The sequence below is a fragment of the Chaetodon auriga genome, chromosome 6 (assembly GCF_051107435.1).
Source record: "Chaetodon auriga isolate fChaAug3 chromosome 6, fChaAug3.hap1, whole genome shotgun sequence".
Classification (NCBI taxonomy): Eukaryota; Metazoa; Chordata; class Actinopteri; order Chaetodontiformes; family Chaetodontidae; genus Chaetodon; species Chaetodon auriga.
In genome coordinates, this window is record NC_135079.1 from 15700799 (window position 1) to 15727049 (window position 26251).

The following is a 26251-nucleotide window of genomic DNA, read 5'->3' on the forward strand; positions in this document are numbered from 1 at the left end:
CAGAGCTCTCCTGTAGTCACTCAAGTAAACAGGTGGTAGTTAATACAGCTAAGTAACTGTTCTCAGGTCTTCTAACTAACCTATCAATACGCCATGTAACTATCCGCAAAGGTAACTTCGTTACTAAAAGCTCAAATTAACCGAGAACTGACTGAGAAGCGAAGCTAACGTTAAAGGTATGCAGCATAGCATGTCAACAAGTCAAACTAACAAGTAATGGTGGCTTCAGTTAACGTTAGCTGGCTAATATTATATTATCCATAACCGGGTGTTGTTGTAAATTAGTTAATCCATCAGTATAAGCACTAACTCAGCGGTTAAGGTCCCTCCAGAGTGATGTCTGTGTTAGATAAGCTAGCCACAGCGCAGGAACATTTTAGCTAACAAGACGAACATCTGAACTTCCCGCGCGGACAACCGGGGAGGAGTTTATGCTGCCTTCGGGTCCTGTTGGGAAAAAGAGGCTTTTTATTCCGTTGTGGTTTTTCTTCAGTGCCTTCATGCTAATATTAATTACAATTATGAGTACACTTTTGTACCAAACTTGTCTAGTAGCACGCTTATTCTGATTACTTAATTAATGTGTAATCAACTTATTTTAAATGAATACTTTAACAGAAAATAACGGCAGTATCCAGTGCATTAATATATGGTATTACTTCATCCGCAACACTCTCAAGGCTATGTTTAGGAATGTACGAGGCGGTCCTGAAGTGCGCATCCATTTACTAGGGACACTATGCAGATATTTACAGTGAGGCTGGCATTGGCTATATTTATGTTATTTGAAAGTGGCTGTAAATCACTGTAAATTCGCCACACTGACTTGATTTTGGGGGAATAAAAGTAAAAAGATGAACACTTAATGCTTCTTCATTTCTTCCATTCTTCTTTTTAATATTGGACTTCCAACTATTGGCCTCCCAGGTTTTGTCACTCTAAATGAATGGTACAGTAAATTGTCTTAAAATGATCAGACAGTGAAAGAACTTTCATGTTATATTTGGGCTGCAGAGTGTGTTAATGTGTTGCCCTTTGTTCTTTTGAATAGATCAGTTTTCATAACCTGCATATGTCATAATTTGGTGTTTGCGTTGCTGTATTCGCGCACCAAGCAAAAATGTATTTCTCAAATACTGAGGGGGCAACCGAACTGTACTGTTTGCCTCAGTGCTTCTTGCGTGATTTTTATGCCAGTGACGTTTCTCACGAGACCCAGTTATTTACATCACGACCCATGGAAATAAGGGATTATCTGCAAAGAGCCGGCTCCTGCTTTGACAGATGGTAAGACACCCGCTGTGTTAAACTGCATAGATTGGGGTCAGTGCTGCATACTGTGCGTTTATTACCCCCCACTCCGTTTATGAAGCCATATGCACACAGGAGGCCAAAGCAACGTGGTGCATGCAGGCTTTGCTCCAGTATGTCCAGTGTGACACAGTATAGTTTTCTTTGTCTTTATTATGGGGTGTCTCTAAGTGTCTCTTACAGTATGCGCTTGGATACTTGATGAAAATTGTTGAACATCTCATGCATGTCCAAGGCATGACAAAAATGTGCTTTTTTCCTCTTGAACCCCAGTCCCCCCCCCCCCCCCCGTCCTCCTCTTTTGCATACAGCTATAACCACAATGCGCGTGCACGCGGCGCTCGTGGCCGCCACCAGGTTCGCTTTGCATCTCGTCAAAACAAAGCGGGGGCGAGCCAGAGAGCGAGCGAGCGGCGGTGCATGCCTCATGAATGAATCCCCCTCCACCGCACCGCAGGTCGGACCCTTCATCCGCCTGCGCCCTGTGGGTGCGCACACCGGCGGGGAACAGTAGCGCAGCCAGCCGCTGATGAGCCCGGACAGTAAACACTTCCCATCGGCGCTACATGATCGTTTCATCCCATCAGGAACAACGCGACGGGATAAGGTACGGTGAGCGCAGGCTACAGTGGGCGTGCAGAGGCGCATGACATACGGCAACTTTGTGGCCATTATGATACAGTTTTTATCCACAGGAGGACTTTATGATGCATCTGCCCCAGCGTGCGTGTGTTCATAAGACAGTCACGTTGTTTACAGTGTTACTTTGCCTTATTCTCTCGTCCACACAGGTAGAAAAAAATAGAAAAACCTCCACGTACGCACGACTGGCTTTACATTCCTCCCTGTAGGACAAACGTGCACTGTTGATGGCGTGTCTGGCCGATTGATTGGCTATACGTCGAAAAGGCATGACAGGGGAGGTACAGCGCGATATGAATAGGCCAGAAAAGCAATGGAGACTAATAGAAATTGAAAGTGGCATCGATCTGACTGTGGTCGCCCCTAAAAGACAAGGAGGAGGGGTGAACAAACGCAGAAATGCCCAGACTGGCGTGGCAGAGCTCGTCGGGCAGACAGAGTGCAGACTGCCTCTGCGCCTCTGACTCAGATGAGATCTTACTGTCATGGAAGTGCAGGACAGTCCCTCTGAAAACACACCAGACACCCATTTTATCACCCGCATGCAGGGTGGCAGCGAAGGAGGCTTGTGTTGTGTCTTTGTCTGAGGAGTGACAGCCCAGACTGTTGTTCCCCCCTCTGACCAGGGGGTGGTGCTTCACTTTGTACAGTATGTCTCCGTGGGGAGACACCCATAATACTGTAATGTCATGCTCCAGGAGAGAGGATCATGGCTTCGTGGCATTTACAGGAATAATTCTCACACACTCATACTGTACGTGCTCACACACGCATTTCCCCTTTCTTCTCTGATGTAATGTGTGTGTGTGTATGTGTGTGTGTGTGTGTGTGTGACTGCGTGAAGGCGTAGCTCTGATTGCAACACACTTCCAATGTGTTGAAATAACAGAAAAGATTAAAGGAACAGAGAGCACTCAGATGATTTAACACTGTAAGTCCTGTCAGGAGATCACACATGTGTGGCTTGATTTTCTCCTCCGGACCGGTGACCGTAAGTTTGACTTGAATTTGTCTTGTCTGTATGTTTTAGTGCTTCAGTGTTCTTTATTTCACTCATTGTCTCAGAGTCACTGGGGTGCCATGACTGTGTCAGGGCCTCAGACATTTATCACCGATGCCTCACACAGCTGCTTGTGATCACTCCTACGTGTCTTTGACTACATGTTTACCTTCAGTCAAACCTTCAGAAGCATCATCTCCCCTCTCCTGTTCAGATGCTTGACGGACTCCGGAGGAGGCACGCCTCCCGGCCCTCCTCCCGACCCCTGTCACTCAACTTCAGCACCTTCTCGGCCCCTCCCCCGAGCCCAGACATGGACAGCAGCAGTGAGCATCCAATCAGAAGGTGAGGCTCGGTTCCTGGGATTAAACTTTCACAGCACACAGCATCCTGGTAAATGTATGAAATATTAATTAGCATTCATAAAGTCCCGCCGTCTCTCCATCGAGGAGCTGTAACTAAGCAGCTGAGCTTTTCTTGCGACACATGTTGACCTGATGATCATGATCTCCTTTTGGGATGTTTGATTCATTTCCTCACGTGTGTACATCTCATCAGTTTGGACACTCGCTCTCCATGCTCTCTGTGTCTGTGTGTACGTGGGTGTGGATGGGGGTCTGTTGTTTACTGCCGGGCTGTCAGCAGAGAGTTTCTGGACTGCGTGGGTTTCAACTCATCATCTCTCCTCCTCTTCAAAGTGCTACTCTTCACCAGTCACTCTTGAAAATATTTCATTTCAGGATATTTTCTTTTTTTAATGAAAGTAAATGTTCAGAGCTAGACCAACTGAGGGGGACAGCATATTGGCTATATTAGTTTATTGTTTATTGTACGTTGTTACTCGTACGTGCTTTCCTGCTGAGAGTCAGATGAGTAGACCAATACCGCTCTCATGTCCTTATGGTAAATATGAAGCTACAATCAGCAGCCAGTTAGTTTATCTTAGCACAATGACGTGAAATGGGGGAAACCTCCTTCCAGCATCTTTAAAGCTCAATAATTAAAGGACCAGTGTTCAGGATTTAGTGGCATCTAGCAGTGAGGCTGCAGATTGTAACCGACTGAATATTCCTCACTAATATTACGTTTCATTTCTGCCATAATCTGCCATCAGACCCTGTGTATCTTCCATTTTTTTATCCATGCAGAGACAACATATTGTGGTTGTACAGATGCCATGGGCTGGTCACAGCTCCTTTTGTTACAGTTTGGCAGAGCCAGGCTAACTGTGTGTCCCTGTTTCCAGTCTTTATGCTAAGCTAAAATAATCAACTGCTGGTTGTAGCTTCATATTTAGTGTCTCTCATCTAACTGTCAGCAAAGAGTCTTTTTCAAAAATTTCAAACTCTTACCTTCAACCCCTTAACAATTGGTGAACTGCCAGGTCAGTCATTACAAAGACTCCAAACATGTGAGATTGAATTTTGCGAAAATTTGTCCAAAAACATGCACAGGACATCCAGAATATCTGCATTTTCTGTGACAGTGCAGGCATAAAAACATGGAGTCCTGCCTCTCAATATTTCATTCAGTGCAGAAATCATAGCTTTCATGAATATGTCAAACAAGCTGATACACAATACATACGTGATACAGTCAGAAGGGGTGGGAAAATGATATTTCCAACCATAAAGGAGGGCAACTGGATGTTTCAACTGTCAAATATCAACATCATCACTGGCTTCAAAGACCCAGCATCTGTTGGGCTCTTGTCTCACACGTTGCGCTGCTTTTTACATCTGTTGTCCTGCACCAGCTGTGCTGAAAACGGGAGAGCAGGAAAACCTTCTTCATTGTCCCGCATTGTGTCACAGCTTCCTATCCCTGTTGTTGTTGTCAAAAAGCCCGACGACTTCCTCCTCCACCTCCTCGCCGTACAGTGACAAGCACAACAAAGTCCCTACTGCTTCAGTCTGCTTACCCTGCAGTTCCTCTGGCATCTGTGCTCTGCATAAATATTTGTTTGCATCAATGGTTGTATTGTACTGCGAGAGAGGCGGAGAGGGAGGAAGAGTATGCGTACATCGGTGCATGTGCTATTGTTTTCTCCTCATCTGAGACCTGGGGCAGTGCGGTGGCCCACCTCTCGGCTCTTGGCTCCACCCATCCTGCTCTTAACGTGCTGCCCCTCTTTCACCATGCATCATTCTGTCCTACTTCTCTCCTCCTCTGACACCGGCCGCTCTTTGTATTGTCATTGTGCGTCTTCCCTCTGCGTACTCAACCTCTCTCTCAGGCTCACGCTGCTTATGTTCTCCCCTCCAGCCACCTCCTCGTGTTTCTTCCTTGCGTCTCTGCATGTCAAATCGCCGCCTGACCTTCTTTCTTTCCTGCCCAGTGCTTACTCTGTTTCTGTCTCCGCTTCCTCCTTATCTCCCACATGAGGACTCTGCACCGGCTGAAGTTGATGAGCTCCCCCAGCCTCAGCGATCTGGGCAAGAGTGAGAAAAGTTCACCAGAGGACAGAGGGGAGAAGCAGAAGAGGGCAGGAGCCAATGCCACCTGGAACAGGTACACCAGATGCAATCAAGGTGCAGAAAATGCTCTTTGAACAATAATCTAGACCAGTGTGCGTGTGTTCTTTTGCAGCATCCACAATGCTGTCATCGCTGTCTTCCAGAAGAAAGGTCTGGCAGATAACGAACTCTACGTCCTCAATGAAGGTGTCCGGTGAGTTTCGACAGGCACAGGAAAAGCACTCATAGAGTATAGAGAAAACATCCTTATTTTAGACTGTTGATGCCATTTTGTGCTATAATTAGTATAATTACTGTCTGTCCTATGTTTTGTAAGTGAACGTTTTCCTGTGAATGAGTTTGTTTGTGTGCGTCGTGTACTGCATGTTGGCCTGGGGAGTCATGTGGTCTTGCCAGATATCTCATTATCTTTCGAAACAAGGCCCGTCACTTCTATCACATCAGCCTCCATTATAGCCCGGTAAACATGTTTCCATGTAGAGAGAAGCCAGCAGGAGGTCAGCGCACATTTCTTCAACTACACAGGAAACTGTCAGTCCTAATGCAGGGGAAGCAGGCGTTTGGTGGATCGGTTTACATCAGTAATTAAATGTAGCTTGTAAACACTTAATTGACACAGAAAAGAGAAAACAGATAATAACAGATGAATCCATCTCATGATCATTTGTTTCTTCAGGCATCTGTTGAAGACTGAGCTGGGGTCTTTCTTCACAGAATACCTTCAGGTAATACACAGTATTCACATACCGCTAACACTCATTCGGATATGCAGCAGCAGCAGCAGCAGCAGCAGCAGAGGACTTTTTTTCTTTAGTAGTCGTGTCTCCAATGTTTGTATTAATGGCATCTTTTATCTGTACTTCACAGAACCAGTTGCTAACGAAAGGCATGGTCATCCTTCGGGACAAAATAAGGTTCTACGAAGGTGCGACTAACAGGAAAAATAGTCTGAATACGTTTTGTAGTGGTGTGTGCCAGTGAGTTAAGCTTTAATCAGCTGTCTTTTTTGGCTTTGTGATGGATGCAGGTCAGAAGTTACTCGACTCTCTGGCAGAGACCTGGGACTTCTTCTTCTGTGATGTTCTCTCCATGCTGCAGGCCATCTTCCATCCGGTTCAGGTACGCAGCCATCTCAGCTGTTTTTTTTTCCTTGCCGCACAAAGGATCAACAGCTATAACAACCTGTACTGAACGATGGTCTTTGTTGTTCAGTTCTGCTGTTTTCTGTGTCCTTGATGTGCGCAGGGTAAGGAGCCCTCTGTCCGACAGCTAGCTCTGCTTCACTTCAGGAACACCATAGTACTGAGTGTAAAGTTAGAGGACGCCCTGTCTCGACCTCGAGCCCGTGTGCCCCCCTCTGTTACACAGATGCTGCTTATTCTACAGGTACGCCTGCACACACCAACACAAACTTAATAGCTTGTTTTCTCACTTGCTGTTTGGTTACTGTTTGTTCCCAGCAAGGCAAAACAACACCAAATCAGGTTTTTGAGCTTGACTTGTTGCATATCAGAGTGCACGATCGAATGAAATACAAGCAAATCTCAAGACAGACAAATCTCAAACTAGGCTCACTTGTAACTGAGTGAATAGTAGGTCTGCATTTAATGACCGTTTTCATTATCAGTTGATCTGGTGAGTTTTCTTATTAACATTTAAATCCATTACATCCAGACTTAATCTGGGAATTAATCATCAAAATTGTTGTTTATTGTTCGTTATAATATATTATGTATCTACTTCTGTGATTGGAGCATTAAATTCACACTTTGATGCCGGCCTCCGTCTGTGTTTAGGGGGTCCATGAGTCACGTGGGGTGAATGAGGACTACCTGAGGCTCGAGTCTCTGGTTCAGAAGGTGGTCTCGCCCTACCTGGGCACCCACGGGCTTTACTCTGGAGACGGTGCTGAGGCCCATTGCTGTGTTCTGGGTGAGACAGTTTGGGCATCAACCTAAAGGCAGTGTAATAAGGGCATGCATCTGATTAGAAATGTAGATTAATCAAGAACTTTTCTTCTTGTCTTTCAGAGAAGTGTTTACCATGGCCCAAATCTGCGGATCAATCCTCCAAAAACCCTGTGGTACGATCGAAAAGCTACAATATCCCTCTGCTGCTGACCCCGGTGGCTGAGTATGACCCAGATGCCAGCTCTGTTGGCAGTGGAGGAATTCGGCGCCACTCGGCCTGTGAGATTATATCATGCCTCGAGGACCAAGGACTGGCCTACACTGACCTGGCCTCAGGACCTGAACTGTCTGGCCCCTCCTCCAACAGGCTGTGTGTGGCCTCTCAGTTCAATGGTATGACAGATTAAGAGTCTCATGTTGGTTGTTATGAAATAACAAAATGTAATAATCCATAATAATCCAGCACCTTGTCCTTCACAGGTATCGTACAAGCAGGAGCGAGTGCCATGGACTTGCCTCTGTCGTCTCCCTCCATCCTTCACTCCTCGGGAGCTCTCCATGGCACTGAGGCCACAACAACGATGACTGATCTCAGTAAAGGTGCATCCTCCACGCCGCCCAGTGAATCATCCAGCCCCGAAACCATCATTGGACAAGTGCTAGAGTCCGCAGACTCAGACTCAGATGGGATATTTATTGATTTCCCACCTCACTCCTCAGAGGCTATGGGGTACAGTCGCGAGAGTAGGCAGAGCACTGTGTAGCTGTGGTTGCCTTAAGGAACACAGCCCCCTCCCCCCCTCCAGTGTGTACGGTAGTAATCTGTGATGAGAAAGATTAAAGAAATCTACATTTCATTAAATGGGTACCATCTTCCTCTCTTACTGTAGTACGATGAGTTTCCATGATGAGTCCATTCCGAGTGCTTTCGCTGGTGAGTGACAAGCCTTTTATCCTACAGTCAGACAATGCTCGCAAGCGAAAAGTGAGGTGATATTCTGTATTTTCTTTATTGATGATAAATCTCATGAAAACCAGAGATGAATTGATCCCTGACTCTACAGCCGAACCCTGATGTATCTTATCCCTCTGTGCTACAGAACTCATTTCAAGCCAAAAACTACTAAAAACACATCAATGAGCCACACTGTTGCACTGACGTGATTCTTGGTTTGGATGAATGTGGGCAGTTTATTTTGAGTCAATCCCACACACACTATAAATACTCATTAGAGCAATGACTGTGTGTTAGTCCGCATCTGAAAATAGTACCCAATAAATACACTATTTACTCCTGTTTAAAGGAATTATTCGGTTTTTGGTTCATGTTTTCATGAGATTTGTTGAAAATATCCTAAATATACAATATATCATTATTATCCTTTAACCCACAGAGAGACATGTAATCCTTCAGATGAGGTTTAAAATCACAAAAATTACCAAAATTGGAGTTACGAGGTTTTCACACAGCAGAGATGGCTTTTAAAACCCCCATACACATGGAAAGATAACAGAAACGTAACATATTTCTCATGGATTTGTTTTGTATATGTGTATTTTGAGCTTCACAGCGGTTTTATATTTTCTGTTTACGCTTTGTTGTGTCCCTCTTGGCGGTAACACAGTAATGAGATCTTCTGCTCTCACTTTTGTACGACATCTTATGAAAATGTGGACTGTTGAATTGTTTTTATTGCCATCGGCGCTCATAGACGGCTAATGCAAAATTCTCTTCTAGTCAAACATCAGTGTGACCGCATTCGCTTTTCTGTATTAGCTCTGTAAAACAGGAGTTTGATGAATATGACGATGTTTATTGTTTACATTTGACAAAGACATGAACATTTTGGCTGAATGTCGTCCCACACACTGTATTTTGCACCACCACTACCTTGTAAATAAAAGTGCATTGTTGGTTTTTAGGACAGCTAGATAGTGTAAAGTGAGCTTTTACCTTTAAACGAATACAAGTTTTAATAAGGGCTTTTTAACTGAATCTTTTTCAAATGATGTTTTACCTCAAGCGTTTTGTACTTTACTTTTTTTGACAATCTATGATGTCTACGGAGTTGTACTTTGTATTAATTTGTTATACTAGCCCAGTAAAAAAGTTAATAAATTTGAATAGTATTTAAAAAACATGGGGTGTCTCCTTCTATGTTAAACAATTGATTTAATGTTTGGTTGTTAATAAAGGGCGATGATCTATAGTCACAGCTAGATTTAGTTTTTCCATTTAGTTAAACTTTGTTTTGTTTTGTTTTGTTTTGTTTTGGTTTGGTTTTTTTTTCCAATGTTCATTCTTGGCCTTGGCAAGAGTACATCATTAACTCAAGGTCTGAATTACTAGCTTTCTTTCAGAGCTTTCAGCTGTATATTATGACCTTTATTAGCAGATGGAGTTCAATGCATTCAATGGAAGCTCTAACCCGGCAGTTATCTATCAAAATAAATTATATTAGCTGATAAAGTCATGGTTTTGTTTTGCAAAGGGATACCAGAAAACCTAGTCACCTATCAAAATAAAATACATCGCCTGACTTAAAAATATGCTTTTGTTTTGTAAAGATTGACCGGAAGTCTTGCAGTTATTGCCGGCGGAACAAGCCTGAACAAGCTTAAAGCTAACGACATTATACGAGTCGCTGTGCTCGAATAGCTTTGAAGTTAAAACTAAGTCGTTTGTTTAAAAGTGCTGACCTTTGCCTTATTGGGAAGGAGTTGGTCTTTCAAACAGGTTGATTCTCCCGGTCAGGTCGGTAAGACATCTTTCTTTAAACAGTGTTTCTGTTGGGCTTTCACAAGTTAGCTATAGCTAGCCAATACACAGTAGCTTCCGGTCTGCACTAAGTGGAAGTTACAGCAAAAATTATTCCTCAACGAGATACACATTGATGAAAGCCTGGACGCTAGCGGTGGGAGATTTGATGCATGACCAAAACGAGCTGTTGTTTTCAGTCATTACATCCGTATGAGAAAGCTGTGCTGTGTTTTGGTCTTCAGATCACTGTGTGTGTGTCACCTTGGCTGTGGTCCTCAGTCTCTCCGGGTGTGGGTGATAACTGGCTCTGTGCCAGTCCTCCGTAGATGAAGATGTCCCTGGCCCAGCGAGTGCTCCTCTCCTGGATCTTTGCCCTGATCTTCCTTATCATGCTGGTCCTGAAGCTGGACTCCAAGATCCACTGGAGCTGGTTTCTCATCTTCCTCCCCGTGTGGACCTTTGACACCATCCTCATCCTCATGTTGATAGTGAAGATGGCGGGGCGCTGCAAGCCGGACTTTGACCCCAGGGATGGTGAACAGAGCCTGAAGAGGAGGGTGTGGTACCTGACAGCCCTGCTGCTGAAGCTGGCCTTCTGTCTGACACTGTGCTCACGCCTGGAGAAGCTCATCGACATGTGGGTCAGTGTGGTGTGTGTCCCTCTGTGGGTGCTGCTGGGTGGCGCACTGGTCGAGCTGGGACACAGTGTTTTCCACTACCGGAGGGACTGAACGAAAGGACTACACAGTAGATGGTTTTAACTATAATATTGAGACAAAAAACATCTCTCGCTTGAGATGCACCAGTGTGATCATGTCGAACGGTATCAGGGCTGATACTGACCTTAGGAAGTGGATCAGGCATTGGTCAGACATGACTGACCCACTTTGAGTGCAGTTTTCTTGTCAAAGTCAGTATGAAATCCAATGCTTCTGCTTTAAGTTACATTTACATCAGAGCAAGTTGCACATAGGTTTTAAACACGGGAAAAAAGAGCACTAGTATCAGATCAGGAATCAATATCTGGAAAGAAACAGTCGGATCGGTGCTTTCTTTTCTTTCGCCTCAATGAGACCTAATTGTGTGTCATTCTGTGATTCTGCTGGATCTTAAACACTAAGATTTTACCTGCATCAGCCCACAGTTTGGCATCTTTCGAATAAATCCAGCTGTCACATTATTTATGCATTCACATAACTGCCTTCTGACTGGTTGAAAATTCATTTCCAACCATTCTGATTATTGATTAATTGGCTCAGTCATTTTCCAAACAAAGTGTGAAACATTTGCTGGGTCAAGCTTCTTAAATGTAAGGATTTAATGCATTTCTTCATTATTTGGACAGAAGAAGCAGTTTGAGGACATCGCTTTGGGTCTGAGAAATTCTGATGACTTTTTTTTTTTTTTTTTTTACATTTTCTAGGCTTAACGATTAATCATGAAAATAATCGGCAGATTTTTATTTTATCTAAGACTGACCTATGCTGGCAGGTGGGACCAGGTTTAAGAAATGGAGCTAAGCAAACCAAGGTACATGACACGCCATTGTGATCCAGTCAAGTCAGTCATTTTCTACACTAAATCTTGGTCTACAATTCACCTTTTCCCTTTTTAGGAAGAGAGCACACGTGTCCTCGCAAGTAATTTACTAATGCGAGATCCTTGTGACACTGAACGTAGCCCTGCATTGACAGTGTGACATTGTCCAGCCTGTGCTAGCATGCGCTGTGTGCCACTGAGCCAAATACCTGTTTGTGAAATCACTGTTAAACATTTATCACGATTTGAGCATCTCTGTAAAGCAGATAATATCCTCACAGCTTCCGTATGTGATGGTACACACGATGTATTATTACAGATACTTCGGCAGTCCTCCCAGGGGGTCTCTGACACAATTTGAATGTAAATCCTTAACCTCCTCCAAAGATATGGATTTGAAAGATGTGTGCAAAGATGTGTTTTCCTGTAAAATTTGCAGTTTAAATCATTTGGATGAACTTTTAACTGTGATCTTATAAACACCTGGTCAACTTAGCATTGATAAACTCTACTTTTCATCACTGTGCTTTCTCAATCCATCAGCTTCAACTGCACTTCATCTTTGTCATCACATTAATGTGACACTTCTGTCCAAATCGACTTGTAATAAGTGTATTAAACCTCAGTTTCAGCTGTACTTATACTATATGTACTTGTACTAGTCATCATCATCATCATCATCATCATCAGAGGCATCATTAATGTCATTAGTAACACGTGTGCTTTTCCCACTCTGACCACTCAAAGTGTCTGCTGTGAAAACATGTTAAAGTAACATAAGCATGTTAGCACTGTATATTAAAATAATCAAATTAAAAGTACAGCTCAGACTGAAGGGTTTTACAGATATCCTGACACAACTTAAGAGATGGAGAAACAGACATTTCGAACTATTGTGGCACCAAATTTCACAGCAATCAGTCCAGTAGTTTCCAGCGATGGACCAACATTGTCATCTCCAGACTCAAGCTGCTTAAGTAGCTGAAAAGAAAAATACTGAAGCCTTGATGATATGAAATGCAGGAGACACATTAACAGTAAGTCAATGTTTTTGAACCATTTATTGAGAGGTTCTGATCAGAGTATAAATCACACTACCAAGTCTTATCTTAGGAAATAAAATGTATTTACAACAAAATTTTCACATACATTGGTTTCAAATAAAAACAGACAGTAAATGATATAAATAAGTTCTATGGAAAATAAAACTTGTCTTACAAAAAATATATGCAATTTCTGTATACATTTTCTCACATTGGTGCTAATAACATCTATACTGTACAGTTTTGGTACATACAGTATCATTTACAGCCCTGTGTGAGTCAAACAACGTCCAGTCTGAAAACAACTACTTGCTCCAATTTTGGAGTGTTACAAACAACAGACCCCAACGACTAAAGCAACATGGCAAAGAGGATTTCAGCAGGAGCTCGGTGACATCCTGAAACATCCCAAACAGTGAATGTAGGAAATTCCTATATCGGGGAGTAAGGATGGTTGTTTTCAGAGTGGCTAGTCCAGTACCTAAAATAGGTGCTTTAAGAGCGAAGCTAAGTAGTGCACAGGCACTGACACATGGGTCACATAACATTTTATATAGAGCCTACATACATTCGCTAACAAACGTGAAGTGAGCTACTTAGCTTACATTCTTAGGCACTGCTAAAATACTTGGAGAGTGCATCCTCTTTTCACGACATCAGCGGAGTGATGCGGCCGTGGCAGCACAGGAATGGAACGCGCCCGCTCGCCTCTTCGCAAACTGGAAAAGACCTGGTGACGTCTGAAGGAAGGATGCATTTTCAAATACTTTAACAAAGCCTCGGCGTAAGTTGTACAGTAAAAAAAGAAGACTAGACATCTAGACATTCATATGAAGAAGTCTTTCTGTGTTTGGGGTGTGTGTGTTTTAAGGGGCTGTTTTAACGAGTGCTGCTGTGGCCGAGTGTCCTGTAGGGGCGTGGTGGGTTTCCCCTGTGCCGTGTCCTTTACTTTTGGTCCTTTAGAGGGCACAACTGTCCGACTGTCCGATCCAGGCTTAGAGGAAGAGCCTCGAGAGTCACTGTGATGGTGGGTCTTAGGCCGACTGTCTGTGAACGAAAGGGCCAGAGTTTGGTGAGCCTCCATCGGCTTAAAGAGGTCAAAGGTGATGAGCGTCCGTGGTGGTTTGTGTTCTGGTGGCGCGGGAGCAGAGGCAGACTTCTTCCTCTCCTCTTTACTGTTGACGTCTTTGTCCTTCTTTCCCTCTTTCTTTACCTGAATGTTCGCAGGTTTGGGAGTGGCCGTCTTTCCGTCGTCTCTCCCCGGCTTTGCCTGCACCCCCTGCGTACTCGCCTCCTTGCCCTCCCTGTGTCCGCTTTTCTCCTTCTTGCCGTGTGAAGACTTGTGTTTATGCGAGCAGGCGTCTCGAGCCTCCTCTCTGTCTGGCCGTAAGTGAGTCGCTCCCTGCGTGCCTCCCCTGTCTTTATCGTGCTCCTTCTCTCTCTTGACGTGGGTCTTTGAGTCCCACTCCTTGGCCCACTTCTCGTCTCTCGGTGCAGGCAGGGATGTTTGAGAGGCTTTACTGCTCTCTCTTGTCCTCTCCTCATCCTCTTTTTTCCTTATCTGTGGCAGCGGCTGCACCGACGTGCTCCCGTCTCGTCCTCCCTCGGCCTTGACTTTGTCCTGCTCTCTCGCCTTGTCCTTCTCTCGATCCCGGTCTTTCCCCCTGTCCTTTTTCTCCTTTTCCTTCTCTTTACTCCTGTCCTTGTCCTTCTTCTCCTTCTCTTTAACCCTCTCCTTCTCATCTTTCTCTCTTTTTCCTTTGTCTTTCTCCTTTTTGACTTGGGGTGTGTTGTAAGTGCTCGTTATACTATCTTTAGTTTTCTCTTTTAGACCTTGACCCGGTACCGCCATCTTTTGCTGCCTCTCTTCCTCCAAATCATTCTCCTTCCTGATTTGCTGTAGTGACTTTAAGGACGCACTGTCAACTCCACCCTCCTCGTGGGCCTTCTGCACTGTCCGGCATGCGTCTGCATCTTCATCTCCCTTGCCTTCCTCTTTCTCACCTTCCTCAGCTTTAGGCTCCATTAGTGTGTGAGCGGGTACACCTTCATCTCTCTCCTTCTTGACAAAAGGGAGAGACGGCGTCGTTGACAACTCCTTCATCTCGGCTTTGTTCTCTTGTTCTTCCTCCTTGAAAATCTGTGTCGGACTTTGTGAGGGCGGCCCCCCCCTTCCCTCGGTCTCCTCATCCTCCAGCTTCATCACTGTTTGTACACCAGGGTCACACCCTGTCCCCTCAACCTCCTCGTCTTCCTCCTCCTCTTTGATATGAAGTGTTACTTCTCTCGGAGCACACTTGTCCTCTTCCTTCACCTCTTCCTCTTCTTCCTCCTCCTCGTCTTTCTCTTCCTGTTGGTGATACTGTTTGAGTCGGATATGCCAGGCCAGACTGCAGACAGCGGACACAGTTTTGAACTGGTGGACAACTCCTCTGGGAATGAAGTAGATGTCATCGTGGTAGAGCTGAATTCGGGCGTATCGGATCCCCTCCCTCCTCAGCTGGTTCAGCTTGGCATCATCGATCCACTGCACACACTGTAGCGGCAGAGAGAGGAACACATGAGATTCAGTCGTCCCTCAAAAAACAAGCCTTGCACGGTAGAAAGAGAAGAACTGATTCTGTTCATGTATTGCACAGATAAACAGTATTAGAAGTGGGGAGTTCCTCTACTCTAAATGTGGCATGTTAGAGAGCTGTTTTTGCACTTAGAGCTTTTTTGGACACTTGGGGATAATACAACAAGCTGTAGACTCATTATTACCTTATAAAGTTGTTATGGGGAAAATGTTAAATTACAGTTTCCTATTTACACATCCAGCAGACATGGAGTAACATGATCATTAAACTGGAGTCCAATATTCGCTCTCTTAGCTCAGTTTCTGGTCTGTCTCTCTAGCGACTGAATGCTATGCTGTGTTCACCAGCTAGTTCGTTTTTGTTGCTGAAAACAGCTGCCTGATGCTAGAAAGCTGGTTTGACAAGAGTAATGAGAGCGAACCAAGCTTTGGCCATAAAAGCAAAACGAGCTGAAACACATTATTAGTCTTCAGCAGAGCTGAAGGGAACTACAGAGACGGGTGAAAGCTATCTGTGGATTCATCACTACAAGCATCCTTTAATAACTGTGACCCACCTGAGACAGCGGGGGTTCGTGGAGGTCCAGCTGCAGCCTCATGACCACGTCTGGGAAATCTCCAGCGTGGAAACACACAACATCTTTGGTGATCCGGGCAGGAGCGCAAGTGCTGCAAGGCAATAGGCAAAGTCCTGTTTACTGATCTGAATACAAATAAACAACTGTGTTTCTTACACATCTCAGCTGTACGATGAAAGACACAACACACTTTAAGACTGAGATGCTCTCCATAACTCATTATAACTCATAACTCATCAGTATCCTGTTACCTATGGCTGTCTTTTTTTTTTTTTTACATTGACCATCTACATTGTATCTCCCGTTAAACCGTCTTTAACTGCAGACCAGAGGTTATCTGGCGAGACAGCTGTCAGGTTGTATTCTATGCAAAAGTGTACAAGTGTGTGTGTGTGTGTGTGTGTGTGTACTGCATTCAATAAAAGACGTCACTGTGTACTCACTCCTCTCCGCAGCGCACGGCCTTCAGCACACCTACAGCAGCAGTAGTTTGTCTCTCGAAGCCCTGACCGATGTGGTCGGCGTGGGCTCTCGTCCGGTCCTCAAACAGCATCTCCCTGGGCTCGCTGGCTCTGGGCAGATACTGCAGGTTCTTTATCTCATTGGTGGACCTGAAATACATGTATTCACAACAGTCAGGACACATTCATGGCATGGTACCTGTACCTGTCCATTGAAAGATAAGATGAAAGTATTTCATTGATTTTGCAACATCTATTTTTTTTTTTTTTTTAAGTGGGCTGTGAGACAATAACACCTGTGCACTGGCATTTAAAGACTTGATATGTCAACCCACCTTTTCCTTTTGAAGGGTGATTTTGGCATGTCTGCCATGGGGATCATCTGCTCTCCAGGTCTGACCCACATGATGGGGCCATCGTCGCTCTCAGTGGGACTCTGCAGCCGCAGACTGGAGAAGGTTCCCCAAGGCAGAGTCCGCTGCATAAACACAGGGTGAGAAACTCTGCGTTACGTAATGACTCATGATCATACACAGCGAGAAGTGAGACAGGCTTTCACTGGCTGTAGGGGTGTTTACATACGCAGACATGAGAAACACACTAACCTCCAGAAAGGGAGATTCCTCTAACATGCTGATGAACTCGGGGAAGTAGTCTCCAACCTCTTCATCCACAGCCCCGACCAGACTGACCTGCCGCATGGCCCCGGCACGGTAAGTTCCCTGGGAGTATGTCCGCTTCACCTGCAAGAAGAACCCCAGAGGCCACAGATCAGACCCTCAACCAGTAAGTACAAAAATATCCTAATTAGACTAAATCTGACATACAATTTACTGCCAGTTGTGACCTTTTCAAAACCACTAGATGCATCTTTTTTAGGCGTTTTTTATATGTCTTAAAACTGAGGCTAGCACTGTCAGTGTGTGACGTTGTGACCTTTCAGTGCACCTGCCTTTAATAACGCACTCATTAAAAGTACCATCAGCATCTGCTCGGTAGTTAACAGAACCTTAAATACAAAGATTTAAGTCTTCGGTGGAGCTACAATACTCTTCACAGTCATCAAGAGAGGCAAATGTCAACACGGGACAAATTACAGGCAAGCGATTGTTACTCAGAGGAATTAAAGACTGTTTTACAGAGAAATTAGAGAAAAACCAAGAGACATTTTTAAGAATTGTGGATTACACTATTAAATGTAGAAAATGGGAAAACAAAATCAGACCTTGGGTTTGCACGAGTCCCTCATCAGACCTTAAAGCTCAGCTGAGCGTCCGCTTCAACAGCGTGAATGAGATTTCACGAAGCAGAGACGACGCCTCAGAACAGCTCATAAGCTTTTATTATGTGTCTGAATCTTGAGGATTCAGCTGGGAACATTTTAAATTTTTAGTTTGTGGCATTATCACACAACATCATAATACTGTAAAAAAAACCAAATGTATTGTGTGTATGTGATGGGTGGAGCTGAAAGTACAAATGATATGCATGTGCTGGTCTTATCTAAACTGTATGTGTACATATTACACACACAGAGAGCACAGGTCAACTCACTGGACTCCCAGAACACTTCAGACAATAAGTTGAGTTTCCACCCATCAGATCAGGGGTTTCACCTCCTGAGAGAGACCACCAATGGACACATGGGGTCTTTCTTCTGTATTAGCTTTTTAAACAAAATGTAATTTGGCTTATTACGAACTGTAGATGTGACAGGGCTGTTATTCTGATTCATTGCTGTGCTTTTCTGTATTTATTTTTATTAACTGCTGTCTTTAAGCCAAACTGCCCCCAAGGACACATTAAAGCTTCCCTCTACATGCACAGCAAAACAGTAAAATTTCCCTGATGTTGAGTAAAGGAAGGTGCAAAGTACAAATGATGGTGCAAACCATGAATGCATGCGCAGGGTAACGGTTACTGTGTTGTGTTACTATGAACAAAACTGCACAGACAGGCGCGTCAGTATTACTATGTTACAAATGTCACCAATTACAGGCAACAAAATATAGAGTATGATAAGGATGAGGGATGTATCACCCTGTAAGTAGGAGATGTGATAGCGAGCGGGACAGGAGTAAAACACTGTCTTTTTATGATGACAGATATCGACACCAGATGCCAACTTAACTGATATAAGTGTTTATTTAACTACTGCCAACGTGTTGAAATGGGGGGAAAGACAGCTGTTCATTAAAAACGTCCAAAGAGCCTTTTACCTTTTCTAAGTTTTGTTTCCAGTCATTTTTTGTAAACCCTCTCATAACTCCTGGCTTTATTTACCACTTCAACAATAATAGTTTAAAAAGGAAAAGCAAAAAAAGCTGCAGCATCACAAGACGCCTGGAAGCTTGAAAACGGTGATTGTTTCTGAACTCTCTGCAGGTCTGAGACACACAGACCAGGAACACAGTTATTGTTATTGTCTTATTAGAAAAAGAAAGACTATTTTGATAGATAGTGTGATTGCAAAATGAGCCGCGATTTTAGTGGGAAAGGTAATTTTTACATTTCATTATCACTGAAAAAATCCAAAAATGATGATGTGACTGATTTGCTGGGGTCTGTATGAAACAAACATGTTGTCTTACATGTGGAGAATATGATTATGATAATGTTTCATTTATAATGGCACGTTGTGACGCATTTTAGCTTTACTGATTTAAAAAACTGAAGCTCCTGTGATTTGGATACTGCACTACGTAATAAAATACATGTAACACTGTGTCCATTATTCTTGCATACATGCTCCGTGCCAGCAGAAACTCTGTCAGTCTAACAGCAAACGCAGTCATGATCAATCAGTCAGAACTCCAGAGGCACCGAACACTGCTGACATACCATCAAAGGACGTTAAACCCAAACCGGCTATATTAAGAAAATATGCTGACAGTTGTACTGAGTTTGGTTTATTGGGAACAGCAACAGGATGAAACGCACCATCTGCCCTATGTTGGTAGCGGAGGAAGTCATGATGCCAGACGAGCTGAAGCAATATCTGGTTACAAAGCTTCGGAGTATCAGTACGATCAAGAGAGGGAGAGGGAGAGAGAGACCCCTTGGAAACATTTTCTTCCCAGTGAGGGGTCCCTCAGCCTGCATAGTTTTAGGTTTTACTGACCTAAATTGATTTTTAAAAAACACATTTTTTAACAATTCAGATTTCTGAAACGAGACTTAGGTTATGGAAGACATAAATATATATCCAGTCATCATTAACACATGATTCTTGGTATTTCTTCATACATTTTTGCCTCATAAGAGCTGACATCAATTTATTTCTGGGAGGAAACACTGTTTTATGTCACACGGAAACTAGAATTACCGCCTCTCGGTTATTTGCCTCCAACAACCAGTTAAATTGCAGTTTATGTCCATTTCTGTCCAGACTCACGTAATATATGCAGTGAAGACTTTGAAGGAATTTAATAAAAGGTATTAAATGTCTTTTTGAGCCAAATGGAAGTTCTCAGCATATTGACATGTTTGATTCCAGTGAGTAATGTCCAGGGAGAAACATGTTGTCTTCACTTAGAGACTATTTTTCCAGAGGAGTCCAGAGGACTGACGGAGAGCTTCATCACATGGAGCAACAACAATCACCTTATTTTTTTGTCATCACTGATTTACAAAGATATGCTTTGGTTTTTGCTCCTTGTACTGCTGCCACAGCTGTGACTGGACGTCCCTGAAGATTTTCAAATGACTTATTAAACCTTAATGCTGATAAATGCCTGGTTTCCAGGAAATATGTATGACTAAAGCGTGTTAAAAACATTGATATTTAGGTGGACTAAATGATGTTCCACAACAAAATCTCTGACAGGGCATCTGTATTCTGATATCAGTGTAGTATTTTGCATCAATAGCCCATTTTGGGCTGAAGTTTGCCTTCAGGGCTTTCTGACAGAAAGCCGTTGTTCGTGCCCCATGTGAAGCCAAAAGTCAACACTGACTTATTATTTTCACCCAAACCGTCATCCTTTACTAACACTAACCAAGTAATTTTGGTACCTAAACACAACCAAAGAGTTTTGTTGTCTACACTTTTCTGAACTGTGACTGAAAAATGCAAATAAGTTAATGAAATCTAAAAATAGAAAGTTACTGTTGACTTTTGGTTTCACACAGGACTAAATCCCCCCCCCCCCCGACCTCCTTGGTGAAGGTCCCGTGTTTAACCCATTCATCCACACAATCTACCCCCTATGCAGCGCAGGTTGTTAATGCCTCTTTACACTGTGTCACCTGACTTCCTGAAAGCTTTCTGGCAGAAAGTCTTGAACTTAACCTTTTCTAGTAACTGCCAAAACGGGCTAAGAAGGCAGACTATCGATTTCCATGTACATCGGTGTGAGACCAAATATAGAAATTATTATATATATAATTATTCTATTACATAATTATTATAACGTTCACTCGGACGTCACGGTACGTTCCGCAAAACTACGCCCTTCCAGTGAAACACCAAAGTCCCAGAGTCAAGCAGATAATGGCCAAGAGCCAACAAGATGACGATGAAACAATGCCTTAAAATAAAATAATCAGGAAACACGATGAACCTGTCCGGTCACCTCAGACAGAAACACGACCTTGACCTTCGTGCCAGCGTTAACATGTCAGACGCCGCCTGCGCACCAACTTGTTCTTTCGCAAAAATTGAACCACAACTCTGAGAGAGCCACGAGTGTCACAGCTACCATTTCACATTTCATTCACAATGACATGAGAAATTACAGTGATGTTGACAACGATAGTTTTCGTGAGCTACTGCAATGCAATTCCATCGAGGAGCACTTTAGCAAAACTTTGCAAACTAAACCTGTACATCCTTCAAATAGAGTCTGATTCAGTCGTTCTTAATGTCTCCAGGTCTGTCTGTTTCTCTGTTGCTGTTCGTCTGCCTCTTCAATGGCTTTACTGATGGCTAAGTTGCCTCTGCAGAGGCTCTGTGTTTTACTTGCTGTGTAACTATTGATATGAAGGTCATATTAAATATGGTATGCTCGTGTGCCTTGTTTGCCTGGACATTGAAGACATCGTGTTATTGTTGTGCACAGAGACTCAGAGGCTGCCGAGTTTGTCATAATATGTGAAACGTCTCCAATTTGCCGTTTGTTAGAAGTCTAGTCATATATTTTGTTGTGTGTGATTCGTGCTGGTTGTACACAGTAGAGTGGATCTGATAGTTGGTTATTAGAGTTTTGTAATATTTTTTAATTTTTAAACAGTGCTGTAGAATTAGCATTGATGAGTAACTAATGTACAATTATGGGTCGTTTTTGCATCATTTTGTGAGTTGACAGAAATGTAACTGATTGTGTTAAATGGACGTGATACGATTTCACATCGACTGCAGACTCCTGAATTAAATCAAATCAAAATCTGACCGTGGAAGGCATCATGATATCAGCAAATATCACATTGTTTTCTAAAGATTCAACATAATATCATTTTGTGATGAAACTTGTGATTTACACCCCGTCTCAGAGAGCGCAGTCGGCACTGGTGTTCACAAATCTGATTAATGACCAATATTCTATTTATATCTTGTCAAATTAACTCATATCACAGGATTTTAGAGAAGGAAAAAACACTGCACTCTGAAGAAGTCAAAGGTAATATTCCAGGCTTATTCAGAAGGGAAGGAAAGTGATGAGAAACTTCTGAACAATAAAAACTAAACAAGAACAATCAAGTTAGAGTGAGTGAAGATTATCACTCACAGCTGTTATGAACTGGTGGAGAAGTAAAGCGATAACAACAACATGAACCATTCATGAATGAAGAGAAGTGGAGTTGTGTTCATTTCATAAATTCAGCACCCACGAAGCTGATTTTACTCTCCAGCAAAACAAAATTATCAACACAAACAAGGCGAATACGACAGTCAGACCTTGTTGCTGTCACCTTTACAAAGCCCACAATACCTGCTTTGAACTCAAATACAAACTTTCTTCAGCAGCGTCTTCAGACGAAAGCACAGATGAACTTTTCAAGAAACCATTATGTTAGGTGACAAACAACGTGACACACGCCATTAGAGCTCGCTGCTCTACAAGACAATCTGGACACTGAAACACTTTGAAGACTGGACTAAAGACGGCTCGAGGCAGTGTGAAAAGCTCTACCCATCAACCGTCTGGACAAAGACTGACACACAGATAACTTCAAAACACACACACACACACACACACACACACACACACACACACACACACAAACAAACTGGTGCTGTTTCAGCTTGTGCTAGTCGAGCCTGTGCTGCTCACACCTCCAGACTACAAACTGACACTTCACAGTATCAAAGTGGACAGTTCAACATCCTCCTTTGCTCAAAGACTATTTGCTGAGAGGAGAAAAATAATACAAAAAACAACCATCTTACCTGAGAGTGGAAGTTGACCATGGTTGTCGTCTCTATGTCCTTCTTCCCGAGCACCTCCATCTTCACTGGTGCGTTGGGGAACTTGTAGGAGAAGTAGTCCAGGAAGTCTGGGAGGTAGGACGCCGCTCCATGGATGATTCCCATCACAAAACACGCGGCCTGGGCCTCGTCCTCACTGAACGACAGGGTCACAAACTCCTGGGCGAAGCGCTGCATCTCGGCCGGGGACAGAAAGGAGAGCTGCTCGCTGTAGGCGTGCGCCACAGATGCCCCTCCGTTGGCCTGCTGCTCGATGTGGATCAGATGGCCGAACTCCAGGCCGGGCAGGCCCGGGGCTGGGGCGCAGTGGAGCGGGGAGCTGTAGCCCAGCCTGTCCCTCACCATGGTGGAGATGGAGGCGGAGGTAGCGGCAGTAACGGGAGGATCCTGGTGGTGCGGTGGTGCTGCTGCAGTGGTGTGGAGTAGACTGCTGCTGTTAATGCTGTTGTTCCCATTAATTCGACTGAGGAACTCGGGCAGAGCCAGAGACACTCCTGAACACACCGTCTGGCATGAGCGGTGATACATTTTGGGTCTGCTGTGTCTCTCCTTCACCCGCTCGCCATCTTTGTGCTTCTTTTTCTTCTTCTTCTTGAGTTTCTTCAGCAGGAGGTCTTCCTCTGAGCCAGCTTTGGGTTTCTCCGTAGACTCTGTGGTGGAGAAGAAGACATTTGTATAGAGTTAGTTACTGATGTTGTGCGTCATTTGAGGCCTATAATTTGTCGCTGAAGTGAGGACTTCAATACTGAGTGACTCTTACATTTGACCTCTGACAACTTTTCTGTAAAAGTAAGGATTTATTCAACCAGGTTGTGTTTTAATGTAACTGTATATCGATGTATGGACAGAATTTGTAATTTGCATGAACTTTAACTTTATGGCATTTTTCCCCTCTTAAAAATGTTTAGTTCATTAAAATATCTGACAAACTGTTATAAATCAAACATTTAATCACACTGGACTCATCCGCTCTGCTTTAACTTGTTCTCCTGTCAAATTAGTTAGAAGCAAAGCTGCCTCAGTCAAACCTCTAACTCTGCGTCCCAGCAAACCACATTTAAGACAATAATGTAATTCAAAGTTCTCCCAAAATGACCTAAATATATAAATATAAAACACTTTTCATCCCACATGATCAACGTTGGACTTCATCATTACCTTTCTGTGGAGAAATCACCTCCCCGTTTTCTCTTGCAATGTCATGTACAGGTGGCAATTTGTGATTTTTCCACTCTTTATTCTTCTCCTTCTTCTTCTCCCTGTCTTTCTCCTTCACACGGTGGTCTGAGGAGAGCAGGAGATGAGACGGAGAGAGGAGAAATGCTGTTACATCCATGCATGAGCAGCAGAACTGACGAGCAAACATTTCCACGTGTATACATCACCATCTGGGCCTAATAAATACTTGGGCCTATGGTGGAGAAAAATTATGTAATAATTCAATGAATCATTTTCTGACAGTAAAGCTTCTCTTACAGTTTTTAATGTGACCATGAAGTGGTTTTAACGGAGTGCTGGAGGTGAGCGAGCAGGCTGTGGTTGTCCTACCTCTCTGTAGCATTTTCATGTCGCCGTTCTCGGTCTTTGTATGGCAGCTAGCTGGGCTCACTCTCTCCACACCGACGGCTGAGCTCCGCTGCGCTTCACTGCCTTTCTCCTTCTCCTTGTGCCGCTTCTCTTTCGCCTTTTTCACTTTGGGCGGCGAAGCGAGGAAGTTGCTGATTTTGAAGATTTTCCGAGCGGGAGTAGCTGGCACCGCGGCGGCGGTGGAGTGGCTCGCCTTGGCCGGGCCGAAACTCCATTTCGCTGGGCTCCCACAACTCTGCTTCCCGTTGTGTTTTTCCCCTGCGCACACCTCTCCGTTCAGTTTCCTGTGCTTCAGGCCCTTCTCCTCCACCCGGACCTTCTTTGGGGGTGGTGGGTAAATGTCGCTGGAAGACTGCGGTCGGCTCTCCGGTGGCCGTTTGGCTATCAAGGGTTTAGGGGAATTTGTTTTGCTGTTTGCTGCGAAATGCATGGAGTCCACGGCCTCGGCCATCTTGGAAGTTTCTATTTTTTACGGTCAGACGTAACTGGTGCGTGAGAGCCAGGCCAGGGGCGGGGCTTAGTGAGTTACGTAAGACGCACGGAGGAGGGAGAGCAGCAGACAGGATTGTTTACAGCCTGCAAGACAAGAAACAGCGCTGTACTGTGAACCGTGCCGCCGCACTGACTGCAGCATTAGCACAGATTTAAGGGAGGCTCGAGGACAGTTATGAAGTCTTTGTCAGGTTTGCTCTGCTGGACTAGAAAATCAGTTGATCAAGCAATATATGACTGCTACTTACTAGGTCTACTTATTCATATTGGACACCTAGTTTCATCTAAGACAAGATAACGTAAGATAACATACGGTCAGATAAAACTTTATTGATCCAACGCCGGGGAACTTCAGATGTTATAGGCAGCAATAGTAGCAAGAATAAAAAGGAGACAGAGAAAAAGAACAAAGTAGACAATAAAAAAGGCTACAAAATAAAATCAATTATATATACAGTTATACAAAAAGAGTGCAAAAATAATATTGCCAACGGAGAATTTTTGAATTGCACATGGTAAGATATGGATAATAAAATGCAGTGTTATGTACTATTGCGGAGTGAGTAGAAAAATATATAACACGGTAGAAAAAAATATATAAGCATAGTAAAAATGTAACATTGCACAAGATGTTTGCATGGATGTAACATTAGCAAATGCTAAACATAATTTTACTTTATTTTTTCAATTCTAGGGAATCACTGAAATATATTTACCAAAAATCACAAAATGACAAATTAACCAGAGGGAGCATTATAATGTGTACAGCATTTGACAAGAAGAAGAAACTTCATGAGTCAATTGTGAGATATTAATATTGTTATAGTTTGTTCATTTAACAATAAAAGCACCAGCAATGTTTTGCTGGCACAACTTATTCTGTGACGATTAAAAAACGGAAAATAAAAATACAATGTGTGAATACGTTCATAATTTTCTGATACGCTTTTTGAAAATGTCTGGAAGGTCCTCCTGCATATCATGTTGATTCATCAAAAACACGTTTAAACTAGTTTAGCTATTCATAAGATGCACAGTGTTTGTGAGGAAATACTGTCCAGTTTCCAGATATGATAACAAATTGTAAACACATTAAACTCATCATAGATGCTCATCCGTTGCAAATGTACAGAATCGATCCGCACTCAGAGATTTTTCTTTAAAATGTCACTAGGTGGCGGTATAGTGATGGTAATTCACTGAGGAGCTTTTTGTTTTCTCATCAAATCCAATGAGCCTCACAGCTGAGTCATCAGGGCTCCCGACAAAAACAAAACAAACAAACAAACAAACACAATTACAAATGTCGGGAGGAGTCACCTGAAAATGTGCCCATTTATGTTGCACAACAAGACTTGGTTCATCACTACTTTTACTGCATCCAACATTCAAGTACTGTTATTCATTTAATTCCAACATTATGTGATTAAAAGGTAAATACAATG

General features: G+C 43.4%; 3 protein-coding genes across 4 annotated transcripts; 2 read left to right on the forward strand and 1 right to left on the reverse strand.

Annotated features, from left to right (window-relative positions):
• The first annotated feature begins 1650 nt into the window (after window positions 1–1650).
• On the forward strand, window positions 1651–9883 carry prr5a (proline rich 5a (renal)). 2 transcript variants are annotated; one of them, XM_076733549.1, is made up of 11 exons: window positions 1651–1918; window positions 3168–3298; window positions 5339–5464; window positions 5543–5623; window positions 6107–6155; window positions 6298–6355; window positions 6458–6549; window positions 6676–6816; window positions 7227–7362; window positions 7461–7733; window positions 7821–9883. In XM_076733549.1, the coding sequence occupies exons 1-11, from the start codon at window positions 1841–1843 to the stop codon at window positions 8102–8104; spliced, it is 1449 nt and encodes a 482-aa protein (XP_076589664.1). In that variant the 5' UTR covers window positions 1651–1840; the 3' UTR covers window positions 8105–9883. The 2 variants fall into 2 exon arrangements, with proteins under 2 accessions (XP_076589664.1, XP_076589665.1); XM_076733550.1 differs by lacking the exon at window positions 1651–1918 and adding an exon at window positions 1959–2944 and having other exon boundaries at window positions 7821–9521.
• A 43-nt stretch (window positions 9884–9926) lies between these two features.
• Window positions 9927–12866, forward strand: tmem60 (transmembrane protein 60). Its single transcript, XM_076733081.1, has 2 exons — window positions 9927–10095; window positions 10344–12866. The coding sequence occupies exon 2, from the start codon at window positions 10428–10430 to the stop codon at window positions 10830–10832; it is 405 nt and encodes a 134-aa protein (XP_076589196.1). The 5' UTR covers window positions 9927–10095; window positions 10344–10427; the 3' UTR covers window positions 10833–12866.
• On the reverse strand, window positions 12683–24772 carry LOC143322136 (lysine-specific demethylase RSBN1L-like). Its single transcript, XM_076733080.1, has 8 exons — window positions 24276–24772; window positions 23886–24011; window positions 22689–23377; window positions 16906–17043; window positions 16636–16778; window positions 16283–16450; window positions 15819–15930; window positions 12683–15219 (listed from the first exon to the last, which is right to left on the reverse strand). Exons 1-8 carry the CDS (start codon window positions 24763–24765, stop codon window positions 13510–13512), a joined length of 3576 nt encoding a protein of 1191 aa, XP_076589195.1. The 5' UTR covers window positions 24766–24772; the 3' UTR covers window positions 12683–13509.
• Window positions 24773–26251: the final 1479 nt, after the last annotated feature.